The following is a 15454-nucleotide window of genomic DNA, read 5'->3' as shown; positions in this document are numbered from 1 at the left end:
CAATTTCCAAATGATGAAATTGATTATGAAATTTTTTCGAGACACGTGAAGAGATTAGTGGAACGCTTCCATAACACTGGAAGTGTTTGTAGAGGAAAATCTCCAGGCAGAAAGTCTATTCTTACAGAGGAAGTCTTGGAAGATGTTGAAAACCGCTTACGAGCTAGTCCAACCAAATCACTACGTCGGTTATCTGCTCAAACAGGTAATAACAAATATTTATTCTAAAATTTGTATCATTATTCCTAAATTGTTTATAGGAATATCATATGGATCATGCCATAAAGCAGTAAAGAAGTTGCATTTTCATCCTTATAAAGTTAGGTACTACATGGAGGCAGCAAGCTTACAGCGACAGCGTAGACGAGTGACAGAAAGAGAGAGATAGTTTGGGTCTTTTCTCTCTCGCGCAGGCACGTGATTGGCTAACGCAACTCCTTCGTCAACGATTAAGGAGAAAGAGCGAGTACTCAAACTATCGCTCTTTCTCTGAAACGTCTGTACTTTTTAACACTAGGTGCTTCTTCTATGTAGTATATGCTCTAATCTTCCACTTGATTATATTAAAGGATTAAAGTGACTTTAAAATCTTTCAATTTTGCAACGTATTTGTGTTGGAGATCCTTTAAGGATCAATACAGTTATAATTATGTTAGATGTTTGTTTTTATTTTCCTTTTCATATAAATCTTGTAATATTCTAGCGATCTACGACACCAAACTTCTCAATATTCTAGTCAAAAATGTCAAAATCAAACGATGTACCTAAGTGAACTCTATCCAAAGTTGTTTTGTTTACCCGCTAGAGGTTCAAATGGTAAAATATTTTAGATGTTTCAAAACATTGTAAAAACGCTTTTGCTGATTTAAGAAAAAATTGCTAAAACTCGTACCTATATAGATGTCACAAAGTATCCCAGATAAATGCATTTACAGAAATTGGAGAAAACCCTTATTAAAATTGATATTTTCTTTTTTTTTGTAAATCAATTTTTTTGTATCGAAAATGATGTCTAAAAAAGTAGAATTTCGTGCGTCTACGTCCTCACATATCCCAGGTTATGGAGTTACATATTATGAAACTGCAGAAAGGTGCTGCAAATAAATAGTTAAAATTGTTAAAACTTATTGAGGACCTCTGGAATCGTCTGGCTAACTTACTACATAAAAATAAGTAAATAGTCATGGTCGTAAATGACATGTCTGTTTTTTTGTCTCAAATGTTTAATTTAATTAGCTGAAGTACCTATAGATAATTTTCATTTTTTTTCTCTCTAACGATATTACAGTGATGTCTGCTTAGAATATTAGTAGCTACATTTTACGGCTTTGTATTCATTGTTATTAGACAACTGAAAATAAAAGTGAGAACTAAGAAATATAAAATAATTTATTGTCGCTTTTAACAAAGATTGTCCTTGCATACTTTACAGCCTCACTCACATTGATCGCACTTATATTTACAACAAACACACTATATAAATAATATTTACAAATACTAACTAAAATACTAATAAAATCATGAACGCTGATGAGAGTGCAGTTTGTAATACAGGCCCCGTTTCCCTATAAGTTCCGAATGAGTTCCCATTTCAGCAATGATCCCTTCATTAATGACGCATATCAAATCGGCATCCTGAATCGTTGTCAGACGATGTGCTATGGTAATACACGTTCTTCCACGTTTAGCGTTGTCGAGGGCTTCTTGTACAATCTAATCAAGACGTCATTATAAGTACGATATTATATGAAATTACAAGGAATTGTACCTTTTCACTTTCAGCGTCCAAAGCTGAGGTGGCTTCGTCCAGTAAAAGTACTTTGGGATTTCTAACTAGTGCTCGCGCAATGGCAATTCTCTGTTTTTGACCTCCCGACAACTGAGTTCCCTTTTCACCAAGTTTGGTGTCGTAACCCTAAAAAAATGTAACTAATTACCGTTGCTTTTACTATTCTCTAAGATTAAAAATAGTCGAGTGTGAATATTTTAGGTATCTGGTGAAATATAAGCATGGAGCTTGAAAGAATGATTGATACAGATAATATTGAACAAAGGTGCAAACTATTAACAGTTCAGGTATCGTTGCTCCCGCTAGGAACATGAAAAAATCCACAAACCACCACAAATAAGAAGTGGATCTTATTTGTAGAAGGGCGAAATGGGCGGTGACTATTAGACGCCTTCGTTATAGCCATCTTTTTCTATCGCACGGATTTCTATGACTTTCTTTATTGTTCTCACGTAACGGCCGATGAACCATGGGGACTTTCCGACCCTGTATACTCCACGCCTACAACTAAGGATCTGCTTGTATCGCTCAATATTGACCGGTAGGTTTATTGTTTTTTGATAATAATAAACTTAATATTAATAAAGTATTTAATAAATAATGTTAATAAAAAAGCAAATTTTTCAAAACCAAACTGTTGCTACTTTAAATTAAATGATATATATTTGATTGGAATAAGAAGAGAACTGTGATGGTGAGGAGGGCGAAAGGGTATCTTTTCCAAATGAAGGGTCATCAAATCTGCTGGAAGTAAAAGACATCATATTGGGAAAGTCCAGGGAGTGATGTGATTGCTTCTGGATGCAAAATGATAGGTACAAAGGAAAATATTGCACAATCACTTACTGCTGGAAGGGCCGATACAAAATTGTGTATATTAGCATTCTTAGCAGCTTGAATGATCTCGGGCAGTTCGATCTCGCGTGAATTATCACCATAAGCGATATTCTCGGCAATAGTTTTATTAAATAGATTTGGTTCTTGCGACACGATGCCAAGATGGCTTCTTAGCGTTCCAAGTGTTATACTTTTCAACGCGTCTTCATCTAAATACACTGCACCGGAATTAGGATCATAAAATCGTTCGATCAGTTGAACAATCGTAGACTTTCCACAACCGCTGGGTCCTACAAGTGCGACCGTTTTTCCTTTAAAAACTGATAGATCCAGTCCTTTTAAGACTTCCACACTTTGTCTGGTTGGATAGGAGAAACGAATGTTTTCATATTTAACATCACCTCTGGCCTAAAACAAATTAGAAAGCTTTTGAAATAGAGAAAAAAAAAATAAAAAGCAGAAGTACAATGTTTATACGTAATTTGATGAATAGAATGGATAAAGCAATTGCTCTACCTGATCTTTGTCCATTGAGTCAGGGCTGTCTCTAATTTCAGGTATCCTGGTTAACAGTTCCCGTACTTTTCTTGCTGCTTCGATGCCTTTAGTGAAATTGGGAGCAAATGCCAAAGCATTGGCTATAGATACAGTTCCCATAATTAGTGCCTGTGATACCCTGAAATTATATAAATTAGTCTTTTTATATCTACATTTACTTTCGTTCAAAAGAGACGAGATAATAATACTTGACATTTCAAATTTAAAGTAATGAAACTGAATACTAACTTAAAAACGTCTTCGTAATTCAACCCGTCCCTTATTAAATAACCTCCATAGTACATACAGGCGGAATAAGCAAAGAACATTAGGCTCCTCGACAAGGCAAACACTGCCGAACGCCAGTGGGTGGCTTTCAAGTTACTCTTGTGGTACGGGGTAAGTTCTGATATGTACATATTATGAAAGGTTTCTTCACATCCCAGAGATGCTACGGTTCGAACGTTGCCCACGCCTTCAACTGCTATCTATATAACAAAAGAAACGTTAATTCAGATTTTCATTCTAAACTTTCATCGTTAAAGTCTAAATTCATGGTACCTTTGTTGACTTCTGCAGAGAGTCACTTCTGTCGTCGTTCAAATTTGCGGTATTCCTTCTTTCGAAGAACGTGGCGACTAAAATTATTGGAGTAAATGCCAAAGCCAGGAGTCCTAGTCTCCATTCATAGTACATTGACAGACCCACAGCTAAGATGAGAGTTGCAATGGATTGAAGAATTGTTCCTATACGTTGTCCAGTTGCCTAAAATCAAGGTAAATACCTGTACCAAATAAGGCGACGCCCCTGATAAGCAGTTTTAATTCGAATTCTCTTTACCAAAATACCAACCAATGTTCATATCAAAATTGAATTATTTTTTATGAATATACTAGAAAATACAATGACTTGGCTTAGTATGGCCTTAATTGGTGAATGACCTTGACACACTGTTCATACATACCCCTTGAACATTAGCAGCATCCCCTGAAAGTCTGGAGCACAAAGCACCTACACCGTTTGATTGCCTGTCGAAATAACCAATTTCTTGACTTAGCATAGCTTGGAACATCTGTTTACGGATTCTTTTGGTAAGTTTCTCACCGGCAATCCCAAACATGAACATCTAAAATGTATAGACGCAATGTACATTTTTAAATACAAAAATATATTTTCGTTACCAACCTGGAAGAAAGTAGCGATTCCAGCGGCAACTCCTGCAATAACGAAATACATAGCAAATGTATTTGCCTCTGATCTAACTTGTTCCTCATCTCCCCCAGACAATGTCTAGAAAAGAAAAATGGATACAATTTTTTTTGTCTATTTCAGTTGAGGCAGTACTTACGCCTAATATGCTACCAAATAACACAGCGAATATTGGCATAGCGCATCCCATAATAATTGCTCCGATGCATCCTATTAGGATGTGGGGCCACTCTGGAGAATTCATTTTCATCACTTCGATAACGGAATCCTTTTTATCTGAATTCATGTCTTCCTGTTCTGCCTCCACTACCTGTATTAAGTAAAATGTGCAAAGAATCGGGAAGAAATAGTATATGAATGAATATGAAGTAATATGCTCAAATATGTTACCTCGACAACTTCTGCTATTGAGACGTTATCCAAGTCCTCTTTTCCTACGCTGTTTACTCTGTCTAATTTAGATGCAGGCACAATACTTTGCACTTGCGTTGTGACCAAACTGTAGTATTCATGTTTCAATGCCATTAACTCATCATGAGTTCCTTGTTCTACAACCTTCCCTGCTGATATTACAACAATTTTATTTGCGCCCTTTATTGTAGACAACCTGTGAGCTACTATAATCGTAGTACATTCTTTACTGGCCTACAAAAGTGGATCAAAGTGTTGATTATTGTTAATCCAGTCGAATGATGTAGATGAACAGTAAGAACACATCAAATGCTAAGTCTTTGTATTGTTGAACGAGATAGTAACTGAAAAATGTAATAATTACCGAATCCAGTGCAGCTTGGACTTTTGCTTCACTGTTGTTATCTAAAGCTGAGGTAGCTTCATCCAATAACAATATGGCGGGATTTCTCACTAAAGCTCTAGCAATGGCAATACGCTGTTTCTGACCTCCAGACAATTGAGCACCCCTTTCACCAACGAGTGTGTTGTACCCATTTGGCAGTGATTTAATAAATTCGTGTGCGTTGGCTTTCTTCGCGGCTAGTTTGATGTCTTCCGGAGTAGCGTCCTTATTCCCAAATTGAATATTTTCCAAAATTGTAGTTCCAAATAAAATTGGTTCTTGACCAACTACGCCTATGTTACTCCTGAGCCATGTAAGATCTAAATCTTTAATATTTCTGCCGTCAACAAACACCTAAAATTAGATGCGTGTAAGCGTATAAGCGTGATTAAAATAATGGAAACATTGATGGAATAAGAGTTATTCAATTATTATAATTATGTGGAACTTACTTCGCCCTCAATAGGGTCATAAAACCTTTGGATTAGTTGAACAACAGTAGATTTTCCACAACCTGATGTACCAACTAGAGCTACTGTTTCTCCAGCATCGATGTCAATATCCAAACCTTGTAAAATCTAAAAAGAGGGACCAAAAATTATAAACTTGTATTTCGCAAAGACGATAAGAAATTATGAATTAAATTTTGAAAAATTTAATATAATGTTTAAATACTTGACTTACCGGTACATCTTTTCTGGAAGGGTAACGGAAATGCACATTTTTCAGTTTGATGTTACCTTTCAAGTTGTCAATTTTTTCACCGTTGCCTTTAGAAAGGTTTATTTCAGGAGTGTTATCGATAACCTGAAATATTCTGCTTCCGGCAGCTTTAGATATTCCAAAAGCTTCGATATAAGGTGAAGATACACCAAAGTTCATACTTCCAGTCATTACGCTGAAAAATACCTAAAAAGTAAATATTTACGTCAGTTATACATACAATGAATACCTACAAAATTAAGTGAATAAATTTTTTTATTTTTATTTTCCATCAAAGATTTTTATGGACTCAAATTTGTATCAAATACATATGGTTAACTGAATGATAAATCATTTTCAGAGCTAATTCATAATTTTTGACAAGTCAAGTGGACAAAATTACAAATTAAAAAAGAAAATCTAGGTATAAAAAATCGTTTTTGCACGCTCAGGTAATTAGACACTTTTACTGAATTTGTTACATTCGTAAGTGACTTTTACGGTAAGTATAAATGTAGAATTTTAACAATTAATTTTTATTTAAGACAAAATTGAAAACGAAGTCTTAGAGTCGGGTGCGATCAATTATTCCGGCGCAATAGCTTCTTCTCTACTTCCTGTATTGATTTCATTACACAGTTGTTCTAAGATCGTATCAGTGTCTTCATCGTCATCACTATCTTCCAATGCTTGATGTTATCACATCTATTGTCATAGTTGAGTCCTGCTTTCCTACATTCACATGCTCGCCGATATGCTTTCTTGCATTTACAAGAAATAAGTTTAAGAAGAACTTCTGGAACAGGGGTTTGGAGTGTAGTCAGAGGGACAAGACCATTTTTGTCTTTCTCCCATCCCCATTGATATGCAGGTTTTTCGTTACCAATCCATTGCTTGTACCTGATGATACGTTTGAGACGAATGTTGTCTTGCTGCTGCTTCTGTAGCAGGCAATGAAACGATGTTAAATTTATTCCTGTATGCTGATTTTATGAAACATTGGTGTCTATAAGTGTTCAGAGGTATAAATTCCATTTTATTATAGCCGTAAAGGCTGAGAAGAAAGGATTCTTCAGCTTTAGCTATATTTTCTTTGTCAGCAACTTTTTCTTTAAACACTTTTATAACTTCGTGAATGGTATTTTTGCAACACATTAAGAAATTTGAGCTTGTCCTGATTGAAAAGAGACGACGTCGTCAGCTGTTGCGTCCGAGCGGTAGGTAGACACATTTATGTAGAAAAAATTGTGTAGTTTAATTTAATACAGAATCATTTTTGTTGTAAAATTAACCCGAAACAAGATATATACAAAAATTGATTTCAGGTTACTTTTTTCTTTGAATAACGGCGCCAGCGGCAAAGATACAAGGTGGCAAAATACAAAATCGAAAAAAAAAACAGTTCAAAATGGTTCACGTGGTTACTGGACTAATATTTGAGCGTGCAAAAACGTCATAATCACTGCGGTCATTTCGGACATTTCTAAACATATCCCAAACCAGTAAAGAACACTTACTGACATTCATACTTAATATACTACAAATTCACACGACTTAAACCATTCAAATAGTAAACTAATAAAAATTTTGACACTTACTGTAACCATATTTCCAGGAGTATATACGGCATCGTCTCCTAGAGGTCTGTCTCTCAACACTAGCCTAACTCCATACCAAAAGGCTAAAGCGTAACTGCTGTAAATTATAAACCACAGTAAACCGAATCCTATAGCTGCGAACATTGATCTTTTTATGTTATTATTTTTTGCAAATACCAAATTCTCGTCATATCGTTCTATTTCTTTCCTTTGACCACCAAATGCAACCACTGTCCTTATCGAGGAAAGGACTTCTTCAGCTATCGAACCCGCGGAACTATAGGCATCCAACTCCTTTTTCGCCAATTTAGAAGTTAACTGAAATAGAAATCGTAATACTTTCTTAGTTAAAGCGAATGGTGCACCTATATTTTGTAACTATCTTAGTTTAATTGAACTGAATTAAATATCCAAGTTGGTCCCTGAAGAATTAGCTTTCTCGACAGCAAAAGAGTTATTTAACAAATATAAAACTGGAATAGTACCTAATTTATTCAAGTAAAACCCCGAAATATGGGTATAGGTATAAAAATTCGCATATCTCATAGCTTAAGACATGTCATATTATTTTCATATCATTTAGCATTATCGTAATTGATATGAAATAAAACAATAAAGTACTAATCTGTATAATTCATTTTTATAAGAGACAAAATAATATACTTCATGTTAAAAATAATTTTTAACAAATAATTTTACTTAGTGATAATCGTAGATTGTATAAATTAGGATCTCAAGGTTAATAATTAAAATCTAAAACAATTGCATCTGGAAGGACTACGCTGTTAAATTTGGCACTCAGCAAACAGAAAATAAAAATTTTCACCATAAACTTTATTCTATTCGACTTTATCAACGTTAAATTTAATCAGTCTAAATTAAAAAAAAAATACTTACCAGCGCAATGACCCCTATAGCTATAAGTGATGCTGGCAAGGAAGTCAAGCAAATAAGGGCCAACTCCCATCCCTTAACAAAAGCTATAATTAATGACGTTATGAACACAACTTGGAAGGTCAGGAACATTGGAATTTTTTCGCCTATGCCATCCTCAAACTTGAAAATGTCCCTGAAATAGTAAGAGACATTTTGTTATGCACATATAAAATATTTCATTTAAGGCTACTTTTAGTGAGACATTGTTATAACAAGTAGAAGTGACCAAGTAACACTAAACTAGAGCAACTTCCTTTAATTTTTTATATTGAAAGATCACGGAGAACATGCAAACATCAGAAAATGTACCTTTCCTGTTTCGTCCAGCAAATTTGCAAAGATACTCAATAATTGTGATTAATGGCGTGCACAATTCGTAAAACGTAATGATAAATATACGAGGTAAAATTATGCCTTTTTTCTTATTTTGAATGTATTGTCAGTTGTCTTATACCTTGAAGAAAACTTTTATAATTGGTACAGTGGAGAGATAATGTTTCTAACTTGCTTAGATCTTCTAAAATACTGGGCAAAAAATTGCGCATATAAACGATATAGTATATATTAAGTATTTGTCGTTTAATTAATATAAAATATTCAGGTAATTATTCTATTGAGTCGGCAATTTTGTTTTCTCGCTTTTTATAATACCTAGTTTTTGTATCAAATATTTTTTCTACGCGAAAAAAGGTGGCAAGCGGCAATACGAAAACAAATTCGGTAGCGTGCACACGCGGATTGATTGATCGCGAAGTGATTTTCGTTCAAACTTACAAGAAAGAAGACAATGCTGCCAACTCTTTACCATCGTCCTTTGCACCAACAAATCAGCATCGGTAAGTCGTTTTGCAACCTCTTTTCGTTATATAATCAATTTTTTCTTCATACACATACAATCCGCTAAAATTCGTACCTTTTTTTCGTCCTTTCGAGCATAAGATACTTTCAGAATTAGTTTTCACGACTGTTTCTTTTTTTAATCATAACAAGGTTCTCGACTCGAATTGCCTAATTGGATATTTTGATTTCTTTTCATTTTGCAATTGCTTGTCATTTTCGTACATTCGTTTCCGTACATCTACTTAAAATAATGAATTCATTCATTCATTCATTCATAATATATTAGTTCTAAGTTAAACCTTGCTTAAGTTTTTCACGTCCGCATAGTTCTTTTTCTTGGCTTTTTTATTAGACCGTTGAGCAATACAATATTAGTACGGTCGCTAATTGCGTCGATTTAGGTATAGATTTGTTATAATTTCCTAGTACAGGTGAATATAGATTGGAGTGTGAATCCATACCACCCTTATCCAATGTTTTTGATTTCATTTTATACAGAGCGGACTTCTTTAAAGTTCCACACAGTATGTTGTTATTGTTGTTACACATTTTCAATAATTTGGCCAAGTAGTGTAAATCGTTTTAACTTTTTCCTTGTTGGTTTTCTTTAATTCAAATTTGTTTGAAGAAACAATAAAGCTCAGTTAATTTAATTTGTAATTAAATATAGTCGGGTATAGAGTGTTTTCCGGAAAGACAAATAATTTCAAACATTTAATAACTGAATAATCTAAAGTTTATCAAATAATAGGAATGTTATGTCATGCCACCTGAGTATTTTCAAAGACGCCGCCGTAAAAAAGGTGCAAAAAACGATCAAACCATCAAGGTTTTAGGTACTGAAATCTACGAAAATACTAACTTTTTTATATACTATAACTCCACATGTAAATATTCTTATAACATTTACTTGCTTAGTCCTACATATAAAATAGTTTACTTTTATTTATAAGTACGTGAAATTAATTCTTAAAATGTGGGGTTAGGATAACAGCAAACGCTTTTTTAGTTATTATTTTATTTGGATAAATTTGGTAACAATGAATAAACAAGACATCATGGATTTTATTTTTGTGCTTACTTTTGTTCTACAAGTTTTACTTTCAAGATTTCAGTACCTAAAAACGCCAGAAATTTCACTATTTCTCGGCCAGGGATATGGTCACCTTAAGTTGATTCCCATTTCTAAATATATATGTCTAAATCCGTTTAATAACGATTTTTCAATTACCATCCCTTGCATCAACTCAAATGGTGACAATATGATTATCAAGCGGATAACATATATTATTGTTATTAATAACGTTGACGTTGATAATAAAAATAATCAGATAAAAACAAACACGTGTTTTTTCTTTAAAATAGAAATGGTCGAAGTTATTGATAAAACGGTTAATTGTGTCTGATTGTGAATCATAAAATGTATCCGCCAATATTGCGGAAACAATTTTTTTGGACTGATGCCCCGACTAGCATTGAATTATATCCGCAATATCTAGTAAACAACTAGGACCATTCGTCAGTTGAATCCACCAGATATATACCGGTTTGGAACTCATTAGTTGTCGTCAATATGTCATAGGTGAGACAACTGACGAGTGATCCAGCTGTCTTTGGTGCCTAGACATGTAATAAGTATAGGTGAGATGTAATAATAATAACAATCCTATCGGGGCAAAGCATTAGTCAGAAGAGCAGTTGTTTCCCGCAATATTATCAGTCTAAAAATTATTTAATCTAGTATCAACGCAAGTCTTGCTTTTATAGTACCTATGAAATAGCAGGTCGCTCTCTGCCAGTTTGGCGGTATTGAGGGTTAATTAAAATAATTTCTTTATCTACTTACTCTGACATTCTGCTTGCAAAATCCCCTGTTTGGTGAAGATCATACCACGGAACATCTTGATTTAATACCTTGCTTAAATATACGGACCGGATCTTATATATCTGCAAAGAAAAGTAATAAAAAAATTACTATTGAAGTATTCTGAAGTATGTTTAAAGAAAATGGAAATTAATTTGAATATTTTTAGATAACCACATCCTATATTATGTTGTATTTGAAAATTGTTGAAAATGGCAACAATTGGAATTAGTCCAAGACTAAAATTATTTATTTTTGATGGCCGAAATGCCTAAAATTCAAAAGTAAACAAACTACTAATTTAGGACAGACTTATCTAATCAAATAATGTCACTCTTGATATTATCAAATACATCTGAAAAAGGTCATACGATTTAACTAGAAATGGAAATTGAAATTGAAAAATGTAAGTATTTTTCGAGCCTCATAAAAGGGAAAAATTTCATTATTTATTGGCATACATTTTTCAACAAGGTATAACAACAAATAATATGAAAAAACGAGAATATTTTGCAAGGTAGACAACCAACAAACCTTAATAAAATCGAAATTAAATTAAATTTACGATTTATTTGTATTAAGCTTTATACAGGGTGTTAATGATAAGTTTTACCTTACTTTAATGGCGTATTCTACTGCTCAACTTTTGCCCTATAAAAATTTTTGATAGGACTGGCAAAAAATATTTAGTGATAAAATTTGGGGGATGACATTTTTTTAATAGGGATTATTTTTTCATAGATAATCCCAAATCCCAAAATACACTCCAGTGGCGTAGTTATTAGGGGAGTAGAGGACCTTTTTTTGAAAAAAATCGTACGCCATCGGTTTTTTAAATAATTTTAAATGTTTTTAAAATGTACAATCAATTTGTGGCAATAAAGTATTCTTGTAAAGTATTCTCTTCAACGAGAAATTAAATAATGCAATAATATATTTCATAGGATACTCCACTTAAAAATGAATGGTAGACAGCCTGTATGATAACACCAACATAAGTTCAAATGTAAAGAAATTGATTTGTTGCAAAATTTTTGTATTATTGATACTACTGTAGAGCTGCTGAAGAGTCCTTAATCTTAAGTGGATCACCCTATATAGGAATCGAAATGTTAACTAATTACCTGTCTTAAAGCTGAGTAGTTAAAGAATTCAGTTGATATATAACTAAAAACGAACATGCCCACTCCAATCAGAGAGTTCATGACTGCGAAATATCGGATAGCTTCTATAAAAACTTCGGTTGCTGCTGCAAAGTCGTCATCCGAAATTCCTGGAGTGTTGATAGCGATTGCATAATCTATGATGTCTCCCGTCAAAGTACCAAACAGAATCATATTTAACGGCTGGATTACTCCGGTTACCACTGCACTGAGTAACCCCATAACTAGCAAAAATTTGTCAAACCCTGTTGCATATCTGTACTGAAATAGAATATAAAGTTTACATGTTGGTGTCAAGATTAAAGGAAATCAGACTTTTTTCAATGCTGAATGCCAAATATTAACCTAAACTGTTGTTATCCACCAAAAATAACTATGAAAAATTCACGTAATATTCCATTAGACTCATCAAATTTCCTTCAGATTGATACAAGCTGAGTAGAAAGTAAATTTGACTTACCAGTTGAATAAAAGAGTACTCCTTTTTTTCTTCCTTGGGTACAAATTCCCTACAATAGTTTTCAGTTAATAGAAATCACTTCTTTTCAAAATTACGTCTATAAACATAACTGTAATTAACAGATTAAATATCTATAAATCTTAAATATAAGTTTTTTAATACGACTTTCCGAGGAGACAGATTTTTTGGCGTAAAGCTTCAAAAATTCAGCTACTGTTACCAATTATGCACAATTTTGATTTTCGATTGATATATCCACCGCATAGAGATAATTCAATATTTGTTTTTACTTACACATCCAACGGACCCTTTTTTTCATCCCCCGCATCACTTAAATCGTATTTATTTCTGCCCATGGTGGCCTAGAAATGAAAAAATAATATTTATTATCCCAATGAAGTTAGTAGTTGAATGAATAACCATTATTTTAAAACTATTTATTTGAATCAAGGTATAAAGAAAACGGTAGTATTTATTAGGCAAGTTACTAACGATGGTTGACTTAATGTATTTATGCGTTACCCTTAGAGAAATATTCCTACAATTAGATCCTGATTATCGATAATATCATATTCAACTTTTTGCAGTCAAACTTCTTACATCCTGTATATGACAATCAGTTAAGAATTCACAACTCATACAATTAAAGTCAAATATTGAGTCAATTAGTTTAATTAATACTTGAAAAATTAATTTGTAATGGAATAAATCTGTAAATTAGTCATAGAGACAATTTTAAATAATCATTTTATACCGATTTACCATCTGTAACATTGCTACCATTTAGGTACGTTTGTATAAATTTCATTCCTATTACACTGTGTGAAAAGAAACATTCAAAACTAGGTACCTACCTAAGTTATGATCACCACATTTATTTTTTTTGAGTTATTATTAATGCGTGTCTATAAACGACATAAATAAAAAATATTCAGTGAGAGTACCAAGTATTTTATATTTAATAACATACATAATCAGATATAATAGGTATTATCTAAAATACGTAGCAAACCATTGTTATCATCAGGTAAAGATAACAGTCACAAATCCGAAGATAAATCTTTTTACATAATCGTATTTTGTTACCATATTGTCATTAACAATGATTTTATCTAAATTGTCCACTGACCTTAAAAGGGTTTCATCGGTTCCTTTTGAACAATAGAGCGATGTGTCTCGAAACGTGAAGGAATACAAACTGACGGCTTGATAAGGCGAACATAATATTGTAAAATAAAACGAAATTACCTCTCTACATTGTCAAGTACAATCTAAAGTATTTAGATTAACATCAGGTCGATAAAAATAGAGAAAAATATGTTCGGACGATAATATATGTTTGTTCCTATTTCAGATGTGGAGATGTGAATCTGATCCTGATCAAGTTTTATAAATTTTATTATGGGCTGATGCTTAATAGCTTTATTGGAGGGAACATATATCTATTGGTATTATTATTATCTTCTACCTCTATAAAGGGATGTAAAATAAATAATATCGACATAATCAAAGTAAAAATTTTAAAATTGGAATTTTACTGTTTTTCAATAATTTATTCTTTGTTTTTGCATTTCCATTTGCTACGTACATTTGTTCAATGTTCAAAATCCGTTCGAGTCCTGCTTCTTAAATGATTGAGCCCACAAGAATTATTAGTATCCCCAGTATGTTAATAGATCCTGTGTTTATTATTAATACTATAACATCATTGAAAGTGTTGGATCCATTGGTGTTGACAGTGTACCAGATCACAGAATGATATTTTTTAACCTGACCGTTATTGATGGTAATATACCGCCTAAACTATATCATACCGCTATTTTGAGCACTTTAGTTTGAACGATTTTTTAAGTGCTTGTATAACCTCTCTTGGTTTGAGCAGACTCATGAAAATAATCCTGATGAAACGGTATTACTTTTGAATGATGTCGTAACAACTCAATTTGACACACATGCTCCAGTAAAGCAAGTAAGGGTTACTAAACCGCAAGCTCCTTGATTGACTCCGGATTTAAAGTTAATCGTAAAAGAGATAAGGCACAAAAATGTAAACGCATTCGTATGCACACTGATTGGTTACATTACAAAAATTACTCTGTCTATGCTGCGACGAGAAAAGAATGGAAAAACACTATAATCTGTTTAGAAATGAAAGAGAGTAATAAAAGCTTATTATGTATGCAAATCGTAAATAAATGTAGTACTGGTGCTTATATTCAATATTTTTATATTATGTATTATCCGTATAGATGAGGTGTACTTTTAAAAAAACTTTGTGTGACCGGGTTGTACTAAATTGTAGCAGGTAGCTAAAATTTAATCCCCGACAATCCGTCTTTGTCTATGCCGCTTCAATTTCTCGGTCCATTTCTCTTATAAGTAAACAATATAAAAACAGCATTTCAAAACATGAGGCTACTTTAAGCATCATAACCGGGTTAAGAGGGTTTTTAGTAATTCAAATAAAATTATTCAATATTATTATCAAAATATTTATTTAAATTTAATGAATAGACTTTTATTCCACACAAAAATATATGTATTTTGAAAATTCAAATTATGGTGAGTAAATGTAGTGTTGTATAAATGTACAATAAAGAAAATAAAAAAGTAGGTATATTAAAATTCATCCTCTGAATATTCTGATGAATTATCTTCGTCTCCTAGATTGATAACGATAGGTTCCACAGTAACGTCAATTAAATTATCGAGTTCCCACATTT

General features: G+C 32.9%; 1 protein-coding gene across 2 annotated transcripts in view; it reads right to left on the bottom strand.

Annotated features, from left to right (window-relative positions):
• Nucleotides 1-1371: 1371 nt before the first annotated feature.
• Nucleotides 1372-15454, bottom strand: part of LOC108907952 (multidrug resistance protein 1A) — a 29784-nt gene continuing 15701 nt past the window's right edge. Inside the window, exons 1-20 of one of the 2 annotated variants that reach the window (XM_018711819.1) lie at nucleotides 13861-13903; nucleotides 13026-13093; nucleotides 12732-12780; nucleotides 12233-12532; nucleotides 11091-11191; nucleotides 8366-8537; nucleotides 7469-7786; nucleotides 5853-6077; nucleotides 5621-5746; nucleotides 5148-5522; nucleotides 4763-5017; nucleotides 4512-4682; nucleotides 4349-4453; nucleotides 4128-4289; nucleotides 3725-3928; nucleotides 3413-3651; nucleotides 3143-3302; nucleotides 2636-3034; nucleotides 1769-1915; nucleotides 1372-1713 (exon numbers count right to left, since the gene is read on the bottom strand). In XM_018711819.1, coding sequence (XP_018567335.1) covers nucleotides 1519-1713; nucleotides 1769-1915; nucleotides 2636-3034; nucleotides 3143-3302; nucleotides 3413-3651; nucleotides 3725-3928; nucleotides 4128-4289; nucleotides 4349-4453; nucleotides 4512-4682; nucleotides 4763-5017; nucleotides 5148-5522; nucleotides 5621-5746; nucleotides 5853-6077; nucleotides 7469-7786; nucleotides 8366-8537; nucleotides 11091-11191; nucleotides 12233-12532; nucleotides 12732-12780; nucleotides 13026-13087 — 3765 coding nt within the window. In that variant the 5' untranslated portion in view covers nucleotides 13088-13093; nucleotides 13861-13903 and the 3' untranslated portion in view covers nucleotides 1372-1518. Of the gene's footprint in view, nucleotides 1714-1768; nucleotides 1916-2635; nucleotides 3035-3142; nucleotides 3303-3412; nucleotides 3652-3724; nucleotides 3929-4127; nucleotides 4290-4348; nucleotides 4454-4511; nucleotides 4683-4762; nucleotides 5018-5147; nucleotides 5523-5620; nucleotides 5747-5852; nucleotides 6078-7468; nucleotides 7787-8365; nucleotides 8538-11090; nucleotides 11192-12232; nucleotides 12533-12731; nucleotides 12781-13025; nucleotides 13094-13860; nucleotides 13904-15454 lie in introns of those variants that run through there. The other variant, XM_018711817.2, reaches the window with a different exon arrangement.

This window comes from Anoplophora glabripennis, unplaced genomic scaffold, assembly GCF_000390285.2.
Source record: "Anoplophora glabripennis isolate ALB-LARVAE unplaced genomic scaffold, Agla_2.0 scaffold78, whole genome shotgun sequence".
In the NCBI taxonomy this organism is placed as follows: Eukaryota; Metazoa; Arthropoda; class Insecta; order Coleoptera; family Cerambycidae; genus Anoplophora; species Anoplophora glabripennis.
This window is presented reverse-complemented; position numbering and strand designations above follow the sequence as displayed.